At 48.3% G+C, this 16,454-nt stretch overlaps 1 protein-coding gene across 3 annotated transcripts in view; it reads left to right on the top strand.

Annotated features, from left to right (window-relative positions):
• LOC104933190 (receptor-type tyrosine-protein phosphatase beta) overlaps window positions 1–16,454 on the top strand; it is a 30,441-nt gene that overhangs the window by 6,881 nt on the left and 7,106 nt on the right. For 2 of the 3 annotated variants that reach the window (XM_027272218.1, XM_027272216.1), the window contains exons 7-31: window positions 70–183; window positions 266–412; window positions 521–638; window positions 1,081–1,226; window positions 2,482–2,748; window positions 2,845–2,903; window positions 3,002–3,206; window positions 3,286–3,383; window positions 3,519–3,684; window positions 3,762–3,892; window positions 4,343–4,490; window positions 4,576–4,845; window positions 4,935–5,101; window positions 5,201–5,348; window positions 5,433–5,533; window positions 5,651–5,816; window positions 5,903–6,184; window positions 7,258–7,536; window positions 9,032–9,181; window positions 9,263–9,402; window positions 9,522–9,658; window positions 9,778–9,884; window positions 9,995–10,100; window positions 10,196–10,276; window positions 10,791–10,808. In XM_027272218.1, coding sequence (XP_027128019.1) covers window positions 70–183; window positions 266–412; window positions 521–638; window positions 1,081–1,226; window positions 2,482–2,748; window positions 2,845–2,903; window positions 3,002–3,206; window positions 3,286–3,383; window positions 3,519–3,684; window positions 3,762–3,892; window positions 4,343–4,490; window positions 4,576–4,845; window positions 4,935–5,101; window positions 5,201–5,348; window positions 5,433–5,533; window positions 5,651–5,816; window positions 5,903–6,184; window positions 7,258–7,536; window positions 9,032–9,181; window positions 9,263–9,402; window positions 9,522–9,658; window positions 9,778–9,884; window positions 9,995–10,100; window positions 10,196–10,276; window positions 10,791–10,808 — 3,751 coding nt within the window. Of the gene's footprint in view, window positions 1–69; window positions 184–265; window positions 413–520; window positions 639–1,080; window positions 1,227–2,481; window positions 2,749–2,844; window positions 2,904–3,001; window positions 3,207–3,285; window positions 3,384–3,518; window positions 3,685–3,761; window positions 3,893–4,342; window positions 4,491–4,575; window positions 4,846–4,934; window positions 5,102–5,200; window positions 5,349–5,432; window positions 5,534–5,650; window positions 5,817–5,902; window positions 6,185–7,257; window positions 7,537–9,031; window positions 9,182–9,262; window positions 9,403–9,521; window positions 9,659–9,777; window positions 9,885–9,994; window positions 10,101–10,195; window positions 10,277–10,790; window positions 10,809–15,972; window positions 15,991–16,454 lie in introns of all 3 variants that reach the window. The other variant, XM_027272217.1, reaches the window with a different exon arrangement.

Below are 16,454 nucleotides of genomic sequence, written 5' to 3'. Positions count from 1 at the left end.
GAGAGGAAACATCACGCAGAACTCTGAGAACCGAATACGTTACCCCGCCTCGTGCTTCTGTCTCTGCAGCTCCGGCCGCCGTGTTGGACCTCCACATACGACACTCCGACGAGACCTCGCTCAGCGCCATGTGGAGCGACGCCCCTGGGTCACGTGACAGCTACTTCCTGACCATTCGCCACGGTAACCATCAAGCTGTGTCACAGACACAACAAAGCGACTCGTCGGACAGTTTGTTCTAATCGTCACTTCCTGTGTCTCACAGGTAACCACACGGAGGCTACCAGGGAGGTGGAGCCAAACATGAGGGAGTGCACCTTTAACGTGCTCACACCTGGGAGGCGGTACACCATCACCGTGACGACCAGGAGCAGGAATCTGAACACCTCTGTGTCTCTGGAGGGGAGGACAGGTGAGAAACAGGAAGTGGTTTGTGTCCAGATAGGACAGATCTGGTCCTCACATGTACAGTAATGTGTGTGTGTGTGTGTGTGTGTGTGTGTGTGTGTGTGTGTTGCAGCTCCCCGGCTGCTGGACGTCATCAGTCTGACAAACTCTGGACTCGGCAGCCTCCGAGCATCGTGGTCAAAACCTTTCGGAGACGTGGACTCGTACACGCTGACCCTGCTGCAAGACAGGTGTGTGTCCTTACAGGACGTCTCTGTAGCACTGACCGTACGTTACATATACCATGTGACCCAATCTGTGACCTTCACGACACCTCCGAACGAGACGCCGTCATTTTTAATCCAGCCTGATCAGATAGAAACAAACATGAACGCTCCCCGAGAGTGACGCCAAAACATCTGGATCGCCTCCTGGGGGTAGTGTAGGACACAGAGACGCGTCACCCGTCTTTATTTATGTCCAAAAAACAAAACGTGTGTCATCCTTTTTGACGTTTTTACACATTTCTGAAGGCTGTTACCACAAATACAGACCCCCTCTTTGTTTGGTTTCCAATGTAGGGTCCAGCACCCTCAGAAGGGCCACGAGGTCAAGCTAAGGGGGGTCATTATTGTTTCAGGTCACAGATTTCAGCGTAGCACCGGTGTGTTAAAATGTTTTCTGCCTCTGCAGCGTCGTGGTTCAGAACTACAGCGTTCCAGTTCAGTCTTCTTCTCTGCTGCTGACCGGTTTGACTCCCGGCGCCCTCTACAGGCTGCAGGCCGTCACCGTCAGCGGGGGGCTGCAGTCTAAACCCACGAGTCTAAAGGGACGCACCGGTGAGTCCAACTGAAGCGTATTAAAATATTAAAAGACACGTTTCATGATTTTTTTTTAGTCTTCTCACACAGTCTGCTGTTCTGTTTGTCTCTGACACAAAGAGCTCGTCGGACTGTTGTTGTTGTTTCACAGAGCAGAGAGACGTGAAGAGTTTATGTAAGACTCTTATTGTGTCGGGACAATATTCTCATTTCCCTTCAAACACGTTCAGGAAAAAAGTCATCGAGCAAACAGAACAGAGTGTTTGTGCCTGAAGACGTCCTGATACGACCCACTGGACTTTTCTTTATTCACCTTTGTATCGTTATAAAAACATAAAACTGTGTCAGGAGATCACTCAACATATTTCTACTACACACACACACACACACAGTGTGTATTCAGACATAAATGAGAATACAGACGTATGTTTATTTAGCAGCTTTGAACAATGAGGCAACTTCAGAGGTTCTGTTGCTGTGTTCACTGTTAGACTGGACACTGCCGGTTCAGAGGTTCTGTCGCTGTGTTCACTGTTAGACTGGACACTGCTGGTTCAGAGGTTCTGTTGCTGTGTTCACTGTTAGACTGGACACTGCCAGTTCAGAGGTTCTGTTCGGTCCGGCTGTATACTCATGTGGAATTCATCTCATTGTCCTGAGCTGTTTTCTTTCTTTACAAACATTTAAAGATCCAGAAGTTAACGTGTACGTGTGTGTGTGTGTGTGTGTGTGTGTGTGTGTGTGTGTGTGTGTGTATTATGTGATAACATCAGAGAGTTTTTAGAACAATAGCTGAAATGCCAAAAATGAGACACTCCCAGTGCTCAAAGGTTTCCTGCTGTGAGCACACACACACACACACACACACACACACACACACACACTTCCTGTTCAGAGGACCTACAGTATTGTGTTCCCACAAAATGTTCCAGTTATTTTCAGGACAGGTTGTACGTGTGTGTGTGTGTGTGTGTGTGTGTGTGTGTGTGTGTGTGTTCACCTGCCAACCAATCAGCACTCAGGTAAACAAAACCAAAGGCCCGCCCCCACCTCATCAGATAACCTGCTATTGGTCGATAGACTGGCGCCGTCCTGCGGGAACTTTCTGGGAAACTTTCCTTCAGGCTTAGCTTAGCTTAGCATAAAGAGTGGAAGCAGGGGGAAACTGCTAGCATGGCTCAGGTCACAGCTACAGACGCGTGTACAACATGTTTGTTTGTTTAAGTGTCATAAAACTTCTGCACCTTTAACCTCCGTCGTCTTTTACTTTCAGCTCCGGCGGCGGTCACCGAGGTAACCGTTGCCAACAGCGGCAGGTCGGACGCTCTTCGGGTGTCGTGGCACCCGGCGGTGGGCGTGGTGGACAGTTACCAGGTCCGCCTCCAGGACAAGAGCCAAACCGTCCACACGCTCACCGTGTCCCGCTCCTCGCCACCAGAGTGCTCCTTCAGCTCGCTGGTCGCCGGGCGACTGTACTCCGTCGTCATAGTGACGAGGAGCGACAGCCTGGAGAACGCCACAACGATTCAAGCACGAACACGTGAGCGCGGGGGCCTGTTCACTGTCGAGTTTAACATTTAAAGCGTACGTGCAGTTTGTAACATGATGAATGTGTTCTTCTGTTTTTGTCTCGCAGAACCTGCGACGGTGGAAAACCCGTCAGCTGTTCACTCAGCGAGAGACGACTTCCTGAAGGTCTGTCAGCGTTCTCAAACATCACATATTGTCATGGTAACGTCAGTACTGCTGTGTTGTGACGCCTCCTTCGGGATTTATTCTCCTCGTGCGTTCAGGTGTCCTGGCGTCACGCAGATGGAGATCTGGACCGCTACGTGGTTCTGATCCGCTACAACCACAGAGTTCTGCAGAACAAGAGCATCTCCGGCGGACACAACGAGTGCTCCTTCACGCATCTGACGCCGGGGAGACTCTACACCGTCACCGTGGAAACCTGGAGCGGAGACTACGTCAGCAGCGTGTCCTTCGAAGGACGCACCTGTGAGCGAGGACACAAACCTAACACGTCTGATGTGTTCGCCGTCTGTAACCGTTCTGACTGTTCTCGTTCTTTCTTCAGTTCCAGGCGCTGTCGGGAATCTGTCGCTAGGCAATGCAGGGACAGGTGAACTGAACGTCACCTGGAGCCCCGCCCCAGGAGATGTGGAACACTATGAGGTGTGTCTTTGTAGACTTCTGGTACCGTCATTCAGGACCAGGCTTTGGTCACCTTCTTTATCGTAACACGTGTGACTATCGACCTGATCGATCGTTGTCGAGTTAGTTAAATCTTGGTCTCTCTGGACTCTGCAGGTCACTCTGCTCTTCAATGACACTCGGGTTTTCCCTCCGGTCTCTTTGACCAACGAGGTGCGACATCACCGCCTGACCTCTCTGACCCCTGGGCGGCTTTATAAGATCGTGGTGTCGACGTTCAGCGGACCAAACCAGAGAGCGGAGCGCATCGAAGGACGGACAGGTGAGACGATGAAGTAGCTTTCAACAACTTTATACTTCAAACTCGAGTCCTGTCTGAACGCAGACTCTCCTCTCCAGTTCCCAGTGCGGTCGGGAACCTTCGCCTGGATCCTCGGCCGGGCCTGACAGACTCTGTCGGTGGGCTGTTGGCCTCCTGGACACCTGGAGACGGAGACCTGGACATGTATGTGGCCTCCCTGTCCACCATGGTGAGTCCAACAAGGTTCACAATGAATGTCCCAGTGTGCCCAAATTTATGGCAACCCGCTAATGTCCAGCATATAAAGCTGCTTTTTATCCAAGAATCCAGTCAAGTCTTTGCTGACTTTGATTAATTTTTACACATGACTGATGACAAAGATGCTCTAACCTAATCTAACCCTTGAGACAACCTTAAAAAAAAAGACTAAAGATGACTTGGTTCACCGACTTTATTGGAAAACACAGCGGCGTGTCGTCTGCGTATTGGCGAAGCTTTAATAAGAAACGCTGTGTTTCCTGAAAACAGTGAAATAAAACGGGTCCTAAACTGGATCCCTGGGGTTCACCACAAGATCTCTAATGGTCAATTATGATTGATAAGAAATAATAAGATAAATAAAGGAAGTTTAAATGATGAATTTTGGATGTTGATGAATATTCTGTTGTAAATTCTCCAGGATGGTGCTGCCCTCGATACTCGTCCTGTCCCTAAACATGTCACCTCCCTGGAATTCCTGGATCTGGTCCCAGGTAACACCTACACCATAACCGTCCAATCACTGAGCGGGAAGCTGATCAATAAAAACACAGCCACCGGCCGGACCGGTAAGACGCTGCACTGACTTTAAATTCAGTGATTGGTAGTGAGTTGATATTGATTCTCACTGATTGTTTCCGTTACCTCGCTCAGCTCCGGCCAGAGTCACGGCGCTGCAGGCCGATAACGACCACACCACTCACAGCCTCACGGTCAGCTGGGAGAGGCCGGTGGGCGTGTACGACGGCTACAGGCTGCAGTTATTGGACGAGGCCGGCGTCCTTCAGGCCAATCGGTCGGTTTCCGCGGAGAGTCGAAGCGAGCGTCTGGAGGGTCTGACATCCGGGAAGTGGTACCGCGTGAGGGTGGTGACGCTCAGCGGCGGCGTCCTGTCGCCGGAGGCCACAGCGGAGGGACAAACACGTGAGTCACTACGTCACGCCACGGAACAACTCCACCCTGTGGGTGTTTGCTCTGCTGCCTTTGAGCCGCTCTGTCTGTCTGCTGTTCAGGTCCGGCTGCAGTCAGTAATCTCACCGTCGCTTCGGTCAACACCTCCTCTGTCTCCTTCTCGTGGCGCCCGTCGGACGGCCACGTGGACAACTACGAGCTGTCGCTTTACAGCGTCGCCGAGGAAACGGCCAATCAGAGAAGCCGGAAGGAGCATCATCATCATCAGGTGGTTTTAATATCTCCCACAAACATGTAAACATACGACACGTTTTATCCGTGCACGCGATAATTGTGACTTTCTTGTCTTCACGTGACTCGACTGCAGACGGGCGAGCTGGTGGACCTGCAGAAGGTCGGTCCAGCTGCAGACAGGTGTGTGTTCTCCGGCCTGCGAGCAGGAAGTCTGTACAGACTGCAGGTGGTGAGCTGGAGCAGAGGCATGAACAGCGACTCGTCTGTGCTCGTCAGAACCGGTCCGTCAGTACGTTGTTATCACATCACATCACATCATACACGTCTACGTCGCCTCATCTTCTCTTTTCTTGTCTGCTCTGCAGTCCCGCCTTCAGTGTCGTCTCTTCAGGTTCAGAGTTCAGGACGGACGGACAGACTGACGGTCAGCTGGACGCACGGTGAAGGAAGCTGGAGCAGCTATGAGGTAAACAAACATGGAGACATTGTTTATTGTGTTTTAATTAACAGATAAAAGTCTCGTTAAGATGAAGAGACCACATTGTTTAAGGTAGATTGAAGGTATTCTTGTTCTTGGTTTAAGGTGGTATTGTACGATCTTTCTGGACCCACTCTGGGAGCCCAGACTCTCGGAGCTCAGCACACGAGTCACATGTTCTCCGGGCTGATCCCTGGTAGGCTGTATCGCTCTGAGGTCATCACGCACAGCGGAGAGCTGACCAATAACATCTCGGCATACGGACGCACCAGTAGGTCGAGTACAAACACACTTACAGACTCTCGTAGCATTAGCATACGTTAATATTGTATACGTTAATAATGTTTTCTCCTCCAGCTCCAGAGCCGCCCACCCACCTGTCCGTCAAACAAGGCCCGACCAATGACACGATAGAGCTGGCGTGGTCCGGTCCCGCCTCCGGGGACTACGACACGTTCAGCCTGCAGTGGACGCCTCCGGACCAGCTGTCCGTCACACAGACTGACCTGAGCAGCCGGGTCCTTGGTGGGATGTTTCCAGGGCGACTGTACAACTTCACCGTGGCGACCATCAGCGGGGGCGGAGCCAAGGTCGGGCCCACCGTCACGAGCCAGCCAATCCAGAGGAGTGTCAGGACAAGTAGGTGGAAGAGCTAGCAGTCTTCATGCTAAGCTAGGCTGCTATCAGCGTCCTCGTCTCACTCTAAAGTGTCTCCCAAAATAACAAACGTGTCCTTTAAAGGTCCACTCTGTCCACTCTGTGTACTCTGTCCACTCTGTCCGCTCTGTCCACTCTGTCCGCTCTGTCTACTCTCTCCACTCTGTCCGCTCTGTCCACTCTCTCCACTCTGTCCACTCTGTGTACTCTGTCCACTCTGTCTACTCTGTCCGCTCTGTCCGCTCTGTCTGCTCTGTCCGCTCTGTCCGCTCTGTCCACTCTGTCTACTCTGTCCGCTCTGTCCACTCTGTCTACTCTGTCTACTCTGTGTCCTCTGTCCACTCTGTCTACTCTGTGTACTCTGTCTACTCTGTCCACTCTGTCCACTCTGTCTACTCTGTGTACTCTGTGTACTCTGTCCACTCTGTCCGCTCTGTCCGCTCTGTCCACTCTGTGTACTCTGTCCGCTCTGTCCGCTCTGTCCACTCTGTCCGCTCTGTCTACTCTGTCTACTCTGTCCGCTCTGTCTACTCTGTGTACTCTGTCCACTCTGTCCACTCTGTCTACTCTCTCCACTCTGTCCACTCTGTCTACTCTCTCCACTCTGTCCGCTCTGTCCACTCTGTCCACTCTGTCTACTCTGTCCGCTCTGTCTACTCTCTCCACTCTGTCCGCTCTGTCTACTCTCTCCACTCTGTCCACTCTGTCCTCTCTGTCTACTCTGTCAGATTTATTGTCAGAATATCTGAAACAGCCTCAGAGACGTGACGGTGTTTCTCTTTCTGACCAGCAGATGGAAACGTAACAAAGGCTGTGAACATCTGAGCATCTTTAACCTGTCTGTCTGTCTGTCTGTCTGTCTGTCTGTCTGTCTGTCAGATGCTTTTATTTTGTTGAATACAAACTGTGATCTTGATTCATGTTTTTCACAATTTTCTGACATTTAACGAACTGATCTCTCCTCTCCTCCCTTCTTGTCTCCTCTCCTCCCTTCTTGTCTCCTCTCCTCCCTCCTTGTCTCCTCTCTTCCCTCCTTGTCTCCTCTCCTCCCTCAGGTCCGTCTCCTCTGAAGTCCATTCACTGCTTCCCACTCTCGTCCTCCTCCCTCTCCTGCTCCTGGTCGCCTCCTTCTTCCGACTTCGACTCCTATGAGGTCGAGTGTCGTCGCCACGACAACGGGGAGCTTACCTCGGCCCTGCGGCTGGCTGAGGGCGTCACCGCGGTAACGCTGGATCACTTGGAGGCGTACAGGAAGTACTCAGTGACGGTCAGAGTGTCGTCAGCCGGACAGACGAGTCCACCGGCGACACACACGACCGTCACCATGATAGACCGTGAGTACACACACACACACACACACACACACACACACACACTCCTCAGGTGCTGTAATTGAGTCTCATGTTTAAATAAAACTGTTTAAATAGGGCGGCGGCTCAGCGGGGACACAGAGCAGAACCAGTTCATTCATAAATTAGTTTAATCAGGTGACATCGTTAAAACTGAATATTAATTAACCTGCAGCATTTATTGATAAATTAATGAGTCAGCAGCTGCTGAAGTGAAACGTGAAGCTGAGTCACAGTCAGTTACTGTGAGACACACACACACACACACACACACACACACACACACACACACACACAGACACACACACAGACACAGACACACACACACACACAGACACACTCACACACACAGACACATACACGTACACACACACGCACACACACACATACACACAGACACACAGACACACACACACACACACAGACACACACAGACACACTCACACACACACACACACACACACACACACACAGACACAGACACACACACACACACACGCTGACCTCAAACCGTCTTCAAACTTTTCTTCTTCCTTTGTTCACGTCCATCTGTCCTTCCTGTTTCCTCTCTGTGTGTTACATTATAAATCATCCTGACACAACTGGACTGAGACAGAAACACAGAAACAGAACAAAAATAAAACGACTCCAGAAAATCCCACAGAAACTTTTTATCAGCGGCGGTTCACCTGAAAACAGACGAGGAGCTTTGTATGGAAGTCCAGGGACGCCAGTCTGTGTGAAAAGAAAAACAAAAAAGATTCATGTATGACTCTATTATTATATCTGTGATTAGCCATGATGAGTGACTGTAAGTAAACAGTGTACTGTAAGTGTTTGTTACTGTCTGATTCTAAAAAATAAAACATAATCATGACATTAAGTAAAAATTCACAAATGAAAAAAATAATATAAACTTATATTTTAATTAATTAAAACATTTAAATTAAGAGATGACTCACAGTTTAGTGTCATAATTTACAGAATATCTCCTAATGTTTAATTTGTCAGTAAAAAATTAATAACACTTAAAAATGACTTTTAAAATTATTTACATTTTTGTTAAATATTAAGTTTTTTAAAAATGTAAATAACATTTTGGCATAAAAATAAAAAAGTAAATAAATAATAAAGTTCTAATTATTCAAAATTTTGTCCAAATTTTCGTAATTTAAAGTAAATAAAAAAAAACCTACTAAAAATAAAATACAAGTTCAGTTCAAAATTCTGACTCAACTTACGTTTCATATTTTTTTGTCAGTTTCGTCGATCGGTAAAAGGTTTTAAACTTTTTTTTAAATCAAATTTTTGAATTTTTGGCAGAAATGAGCTTCCGTACTTTAACACATCGAAAATTTTTGGCAGAAATGAGCTTCCGTACTTTAACACATCGAAGCAGCAGCGATGACTCAGCATCCTGTGAATGTAAACAAAGTGTCTTGTCCTTCATTTGATTGACAGCTTGTCCGTGTCCCCTCAGGTCCTCCGGTCCCGCCGCCCAGCGTCCGGGTCAGTGAGAGGTCGTCCAAGCTCACGTCGTCCTCCATCTTGTTCCGCTTCAACTGCTCGTGGTTCAGCGACGCCAACGGAGCCGTGAAATATTTCACCGTGATCGTGGCCGAGTCCGACGGTACGAGCTCGTGCTGATGATCACGTGACGCAGGTTACGTACAAGGTCTCACCTTCACTCTGTTCATGTCGCTCCTGACAGCCAATGAGATGCTGCAGCCGGACCAGCGCCACCCTCTGCCCTCCTACCGCGACTACATCAACAACTCGTCCGTCAGAGCGTATCAGACCGCCTACTTCTCCAGCCGCTGCCTGCAGGACGGCGACGCCCCTGCTGGACAGGTAACAGAACGACAGGTGGTCACTGAACGCTCGATGGCGTGAGACAACCTGACACGTGTTTGTTTGTTTGTTTGTTTGTCGTGTGTGTGTGTCTGATCCATCGATCGGTGATCGGTCAGGTGGTGGAGGTGAACCTCGGGGCCGGAGGAGACCGGCTGGGTGGAGCCTGTGACCGTTACCATGACGACGACCTCTACCTGAGCGACAGCTACGGCGGCTTCTGTGACGGGCCGCTGAAAGCCAAAAGCTCCTACAGGTACGAGACACACACACACACACACACACACACACACACACAGCTTCAAGTGCAGCTCGTCAACAATCTGATGATGTGTGTGTGTGTGTGTGTGTGTGTGTGTGTGTGTGTGTGTGCAGGCTGAGTGTGCGAGCGTTCACCAGACTGTTCGATGAAAACCACAGAGAGGTTTCTCAGCCGCTCTTCACGGACACGTACCTGTCCTCACCGCTCAGGACGCACGCAGGTCAGTCCCTCTCTCTCTCTCTCACACACACACACACACACACACTTACCTGTCCTCACTGTGTGTGTGTGTGTGTGTGTGTGTGTGTGTGTGTGTGTTGTCGTGTTCAGAGCCTCTGGGCGGCGTCGTCGAGGGTTTGAGTGCCGGCATGTTCCTGATCGGTATGATGGTGGCCGTCGTCTCTCTGCTGGTCTACAGACAGAGACTCCGCAAAGTGTGAGTGCACCAAAACACACACACACACACACACACACACACACACACACACACAAACAAACACTGATGGTTTGTGTGTGTGTGTGTGTGTGCAGAGCCGTCCAGGAGAACCCGGTGGTGAGGATGAGCATGTGGAAAGAAGTTCCAGCTTCAGGATTATATATGGGCGTCCGGAGGTAAGAGAGAGAGAGTGTGTGTGTGTGTGTTTGTGTTTGTGTGTGTGTGTGTGTGTGTGAGATTAGTCTCTAGTACCGCCTACGTCCAATATGTGACTGTGTGAAGTATTAGTTTCCAATAAAGTACTCTGATTACCTCATCTCTCACTCACCCACCACAGCATGTTAATTACTCTGAGTGTGTGTGTGTGTGTGTGTGTTCAGCTCATTAAGCTTCAGCTTGACACACACAGCTGCTCTAACTGAACGTTCAGTTTATTATTAATGAACTGCACAGATGAAATAATATTAAATATTGAGAACAGCATCATTTAAATATTTAAACATATTTATTCATCTGGACGATAATTTGAAATCATTTAATACTTTAATTCTGTTTGTATTCAACTGGATTATTTAAAGATTATTAGATATTTAATGTTATGTCATAATGTTGTAATATGACCCTGACAGTCGATTAACTCATGAATAATTAATGATCTGAATAATAACGACGTCTTTCTTCCTGTTGCAGCAATCGCAGAGTCACCAGGTGAGTCCGATTTTCATGTTACAGCTGATGAACATCAAAACATTAAAGTTAATGAGCAGCTAACGTCTGTCTGTCTGTCTGTCTCTGTCTGTCTGTCTGTCTGTCTCTGTCTGTCTGTCTCTCTGTGTCTGTCTGTCTGTCTGTCTCTGTCTGTCTGTCTGTCTGTCTCTGTCTGTCTGTCTCTCTGTGTCTGTCTGTCTGTCTGTCTCTGTCTGTCTGTCTGTCTGTCTCTGTCTGTCTGTCTCTCTGTGTCTGTCTGTCTGTCTGTCTCTGTCTGTCTGTCTGTCTGTCTCTGTCTGTCTGTCTCTCTGTGTCTGTCTGTCTGTCTGTCTGTCTGTCTCTCTCTGTCTGTCTGTCTCTCTGTGTCTGTCTGTCTGTCTCTCTGTCTGTCTCTCTCTGTCTGTCTGTCTGTCTGTCTGTCTCTGTCTGTCTGTCTCTCTGTGTCTGTCTGTCTGTCTCTCTGTCTGTCTCTCTCTGTCTGTCTGTCTGTCTGTCTGTCTGTCTGTCTCTCTCTCTGTCTGTCTGTCTGTCTGTGTCTGTCTGTCTGTTTCTCTGTCTGTCTGTCTCTCTCTCTCTCTCTGTCTGTCTGTCTGTCTGTCTGTCTGTCTGTCTGTCTGTCTCTCTCTGTCTGTCTGTGTCTGTCTGTCTGTCTGTGTCTGTCTGTCTGTCTCTGTCTGTCTGTCTGTCTCTCTCTGTCTGTCTGTGTCTGTCTGTCTGTCTGTGTCTGTCTCTGTGTCTGTCTGTCTGTCTGTCTATCTGTGTTTGTCTCTGTGTCTGTCTCTGTGTCTGTCTGTCTATCTGTGTTTGTCTCTGTGTCTGTCTCTGTGTCTGTCTGTCTATCTGTGTTTGTCTCTGTGTCTGTCTCTGTGTCTGTCTGTCTGTGTCTGTCTGTCTGTCTCTGTGTCTGTCTGTCTGTCTGTCTCTGTTGGTTCTGGACTAACGGGGACTCGGGTCCATTTACAGAAACAAGTTGTGTTTTTAGTTTAACAATGAACTTCAGATGAGAATGTTTGTTTGATGTGAGACAGTGAAGACAGTCAAACACCGTGAGGACAGTTTGGAGAAGTCTGTATTCACACAGTCTGGACGACACAGAAAGTTTGTTACGTGTTGAAAGTTTGTTACGTGCTGAAGACTGAAAGTTTGTTACGTGCTGAAAGTTTGTAGGGTGTACTCTGTCCGCTCTGTCCGCTCTGTTACCTGTCCACTCTGGTCCCTCCATTCGTACTCTGTCCGCTCTGTCTGTCACTCTGTCCGCTGACTCTGTCTACTCTGTCGTCATACTCTGGTCCACTCTGTCTCGTCACTCTGTCCGCTCCTGGTACTCTGTCCCACGTACTCTGTCCGCTCTGTGTAATCTGTCCCTCTACTCTGTGCTCGTGTACTCTGTCCGCTCGGTCCCGCTCTGGTCTCCTCTGTCCACTCTGTCCTCTTACTGTGTCTACTCTGTCAGATTTATTGTCAGAATATCTGAAACAGCCTCAGAGACGTGACGGTGTTTTCTCTTTCTGACCAGCAGATGGAAACAAACAAAGGCTGTGAACGTCTGAGCATCTTTAAAACCTTTCTGTCTGTCCCTGTCTGTCTGTCTGTCTGTCTGTCTGCCTCCCCTCCTTGTCTCCTCTTCCTCCCCTCCTTGTCTCCTCTCTTCCCTCCTTGTCTCACCTCCCGTGTCCCTCTCCTCCTCCTTGTTCTCTCTCCTCCCTCTTGTCTCCTCTCCTCCTCCTTGTCTCCTCTCTCTCCTTGTCTCCCCTCTCTCCCTCAGGTCCGTCCTCCTCTGAAGTCCATTCACTGCTTCCCACTCTCGTCCCCTCCCTCTCCTGCTCTGGTCGCCTCCTTCTTCCCGACTTCGACTCCTATGAGGTCGAGTGTCGTCGCCACGACAACGGGAGCTTACCTCGGCCCGCGGCTGGCTGAGGGCGTCACCGCGGTAACGCTGGATCACCTGGAGGCGTACAGGAAGTACTCAGTGACGGTCAGAGTGTCGTCAGCCGGACAGACGAGTCCACCGGCGACACACACGACCGTCACCATGATAGACCGTGAGTAAACACACACACAAACACACACAAACAAACACACACACACACACTCCTCAGGTGCTGTAATTGAGTCTCATGTTTAAATAAAACTTTTAAATAGGGCGGCGGCTCAGCGGGGACACAGAGCAGAACCAGTTCATCATAAATTAGTTTAATCAGGTGACATCGTTAAAACTGAATATTAATTAACCTGCAGCATTTTATTGAAAATTAATGAGTCAGCAGCGTGCAGAAGTGAAACGTGAAGCTGAGTCACAGTGTTACTGTGAGACACACACACACACACACACACACCACACACACACACACACAACACACACACACACAGACACAGTACACACACACGCACACACGCACACACACACACAAACACACACAGAACACACAGACACAGCACACACACACACACAACCCACACACACACACACGACACAACACACACACACACACATGACCTCAAAACCGTCTTCAAACTTTTCTTCTCCTTGTTACGTCCATCTGTCCTCCTGTTTCCTCTCTGTGTGTTACATTATAAATCATCCTGACACAACTGGACTGAGAACAGAAACACAGAAACAGAACAAAAAATAAAACGACTCCAGAAAATCCCACAGAAACTTTTTCAGTTCAGCGGCGGTTCACCTGAAAACAGACGAGGAGCTTGTATGGAAGTCCAGGACGCCAGTCTGTGTGAAAAGAAAAACAAAAAAGATTCATGTATGACTCTATTATTAATCGGTGATTAGCCATGATGAGTACTGTAAGTAAACATGTACTGTAAGTGTTTGTTACTGTCGGATTCTAAAAAATAAAACATAATCATGACATAAAGTAAAAATTCACAAATGAAAAAAATAATATAAACTTTTTAATTTTATTTTAACCTTAATTAAACTTTAAATTAAGAGATGACTCACAGTTTAGTGTCATAATTTAAAGAATATCTCCTAATGTTTAATTTGTCAGTAAAAAATTAATAACACTTAAAAATGACTTTAAAATTATTTACATTTTGTTAATATTAGTTTTTTAATGAAATAACATTTTGCGAAAAATAAAAAATAAATAAATAAAAAGTTCTAATTATTCAAAATTTTGTCCAAATTTTCGTAATTTAAAGTAATATAAAAAAACCTACTAAAAATAAAATACAATCATTCAAAATTCTGACTCAACTTACGTTTCATATTTTTTTGTCAGTTTTCGATCGGTAAAAGGTTTTAAACTTTTTTTTAATCAAATTTTGAATTTTTTGGCAGAAATGAGCTTCCGTACTTAACACATCGAAGCAGCAGCGCGATGACTCAGCATCCTGTGAATGTAAACAAAGTGTCTTGTCCTTCATTTGATGACAGCTTGTCCGTGTCCCCTCAGGTCCTCCGGTCCCGCCGCCCAGCGTCCGGGTCAGTGAGAGGTCGTCCAAGCCACGCGTCCCATCTTGTTCCGCTTCAACGTGCTCGTGGTCAGCGACGCCAACGGAGCCGTGAAATATTTCACCGTGATCGTGGCCGAGTCCGACGGTACGAGCTCGTGCTGATGAACAAGCACCGCCCAAAAAACACACACCCCAGCCACGCGTGTACTCAGCGTACGTACAAGTTCACTCACGTTCATGCGCCCTGACAGCCATGAATGCTGCAGCCGGACAGCGCCACCCTCTGCCCTCTACGCGACTACATCAACATCGTCCGTCAGAGCGTATCAGACCGCCTACTTCTCCAGCCGCTGCCTGCAGGACGGCGACGCCCCTGCTGGACAGGTACAGAACGACAGGTGGTCACTGAACGCTCGATGGCGTGAGACAACCTGACACGTGTTTTTGTTTGTTTGTCGTGTGTGGTGTGTCTGATCCATCGATCGGTGATCGTCAGGTGGTGGAGGTGAACCTCGGGGCCGGAGGGACCGGCTGGGTGGAGCCTGACCGTTACCAGACGACGACCTACCTGAGCGACAGCTACGGCGCTTCTGTGACGGGCCGCTGAAAGCCAAAAGCTCCTACAGGTACGACACACAACACACACACACACACACACACACACACACAGCTTCAAGTGCAGCTCTCAACAATCTGATGATGTGTGTGTGTGTGTGTGTGTGTGTGTGTGTGTGTGTGTGCAGGCTGAGGGTGCGAGCGTTCACCAGACTGTTGATGAAAACCACAGAGAGGTTTCTCAGCCGCCTTCACGGACACGTACCTGTCCTCACCGTCAGGACGCACGCAGGTCAGTCCCTCCCTCCCTCTCTCACCCAACAACACACACACACACACTTACCTGTCCTCACTGTGTGTGTGTGTGTGTGTGGTGTGTGTGTGTGTGTGTTGTGTGTTCAGAGCCCTGGGCGGCGTCGTCGAGGGTTTGAGTGCGGCATGTCCTGATCGGTATGATGGTGGCCGTCGTCCTCTGCTGGTCTACAGACAGAGACTCCGCAAGTGTGAGTGCACCAAAACACACACACACACACACACACACACACACACACACACACACACACAACAAACACTGATGGTTTTGTGTGTGTGTGCAGAGCGTCCAGGAGAACCCGGTGGTGAGGATGAGCATGTGGAAAGAAGTTCCAGTCTCAGGATTATATATGGGCGTCCGGAGTAAGAGAGAGAGAGGTGTGTGGTGTGTGGGTGTGTGTGTGTGTGTGTGTGTGTGTGTGTGTATGAGATGTCTCTGTACCGCCTACGTCCAATATGTGACTGTGGAAGTATTAGTTTCCAAAAAGTACTCTGATTACCTCATCTCTCACTCACCCACCACAGCATGTTAATTACTCTGAGTGTGTGTGTGTGTGTGTGTGTGTGTTAGTCAGTTCAGTTAAGCTTCATTTGACACACACAGCTGCTCTAACTGAACGTTCAGTTTATTATTAATGAACTGCACAGATGAAATAATATTAAATATTGAGAACAGCATCATTTAAATATTTAACATATTTATTCATCTGGACGATAATTTGAAATCATTAATACTTTAATTCTGTTTGTACAACTGGATTATTTAAAGATTATTAGATATTTAATGTTATGTCATAATGTTGTAATATGACCCTGACAGTCGATTAACTCATGAATAATTAATGATCTGAATATAACGACGTCTTTCTTCCTGTTGCAGCAATCGCAGAGTCACCAGGTGAGTCCGATTTTCATGTTACAGCTGATGAACATCAAAACATTAAAGTTAATGAGCAGCTAACGTCTGTTGGTCTGTCTGTCTGTCTCCTCTGTCCTCTGTCTGTCTGTCGTCTGGTCTCTCTCTCTGTCTGTGTCTGTCTGTCTGGTCTGTCTGTCCTGTCTGTCTGTCTGTCTGTCTCTCGTCTGTCTGTCTGTCCCTGTCTCTCTCGGTCTGTCTCTCGTCTCTCTGTCTCCGTCTGTCTGTCTGTCTGTCTGTCTGTCTGGTCTGCTTCTCTCTCTCTGTCTGCTTTCTGTCGCTCTGTCTGTCTCTCTGTCTGTCTGCTGTCGTCTGCTTCTCTGTCCTGTCTCTCTGTCGTTCTCTGTTGTCTGCTGTCTGTCTGTCTGTCTGTCCTGTCTGCTGTCTGCCTTCTGTGTCTGTTTGTCTTTCTGTCTGTCTGTCTGTCCTCTGTCCTGTCTCGGTCC

The sequence above is a fragment of the Larimichthys crocea genome, chromosome XX, assembly GCF_000972845.2.
Source record: "Larimichthys crocea isolate SSNF chromosome XX, L_crocea_2.0, whole genome shotgun sequence".
NCBI lineage: Eukaryota > Metazoa > Chordata > Actinopteri > Sciaenidae > Larimichthys > Larimichthys crocea.
This window is presented reverse-complemented; position numbering and strand designations above follow the sequence as displayed.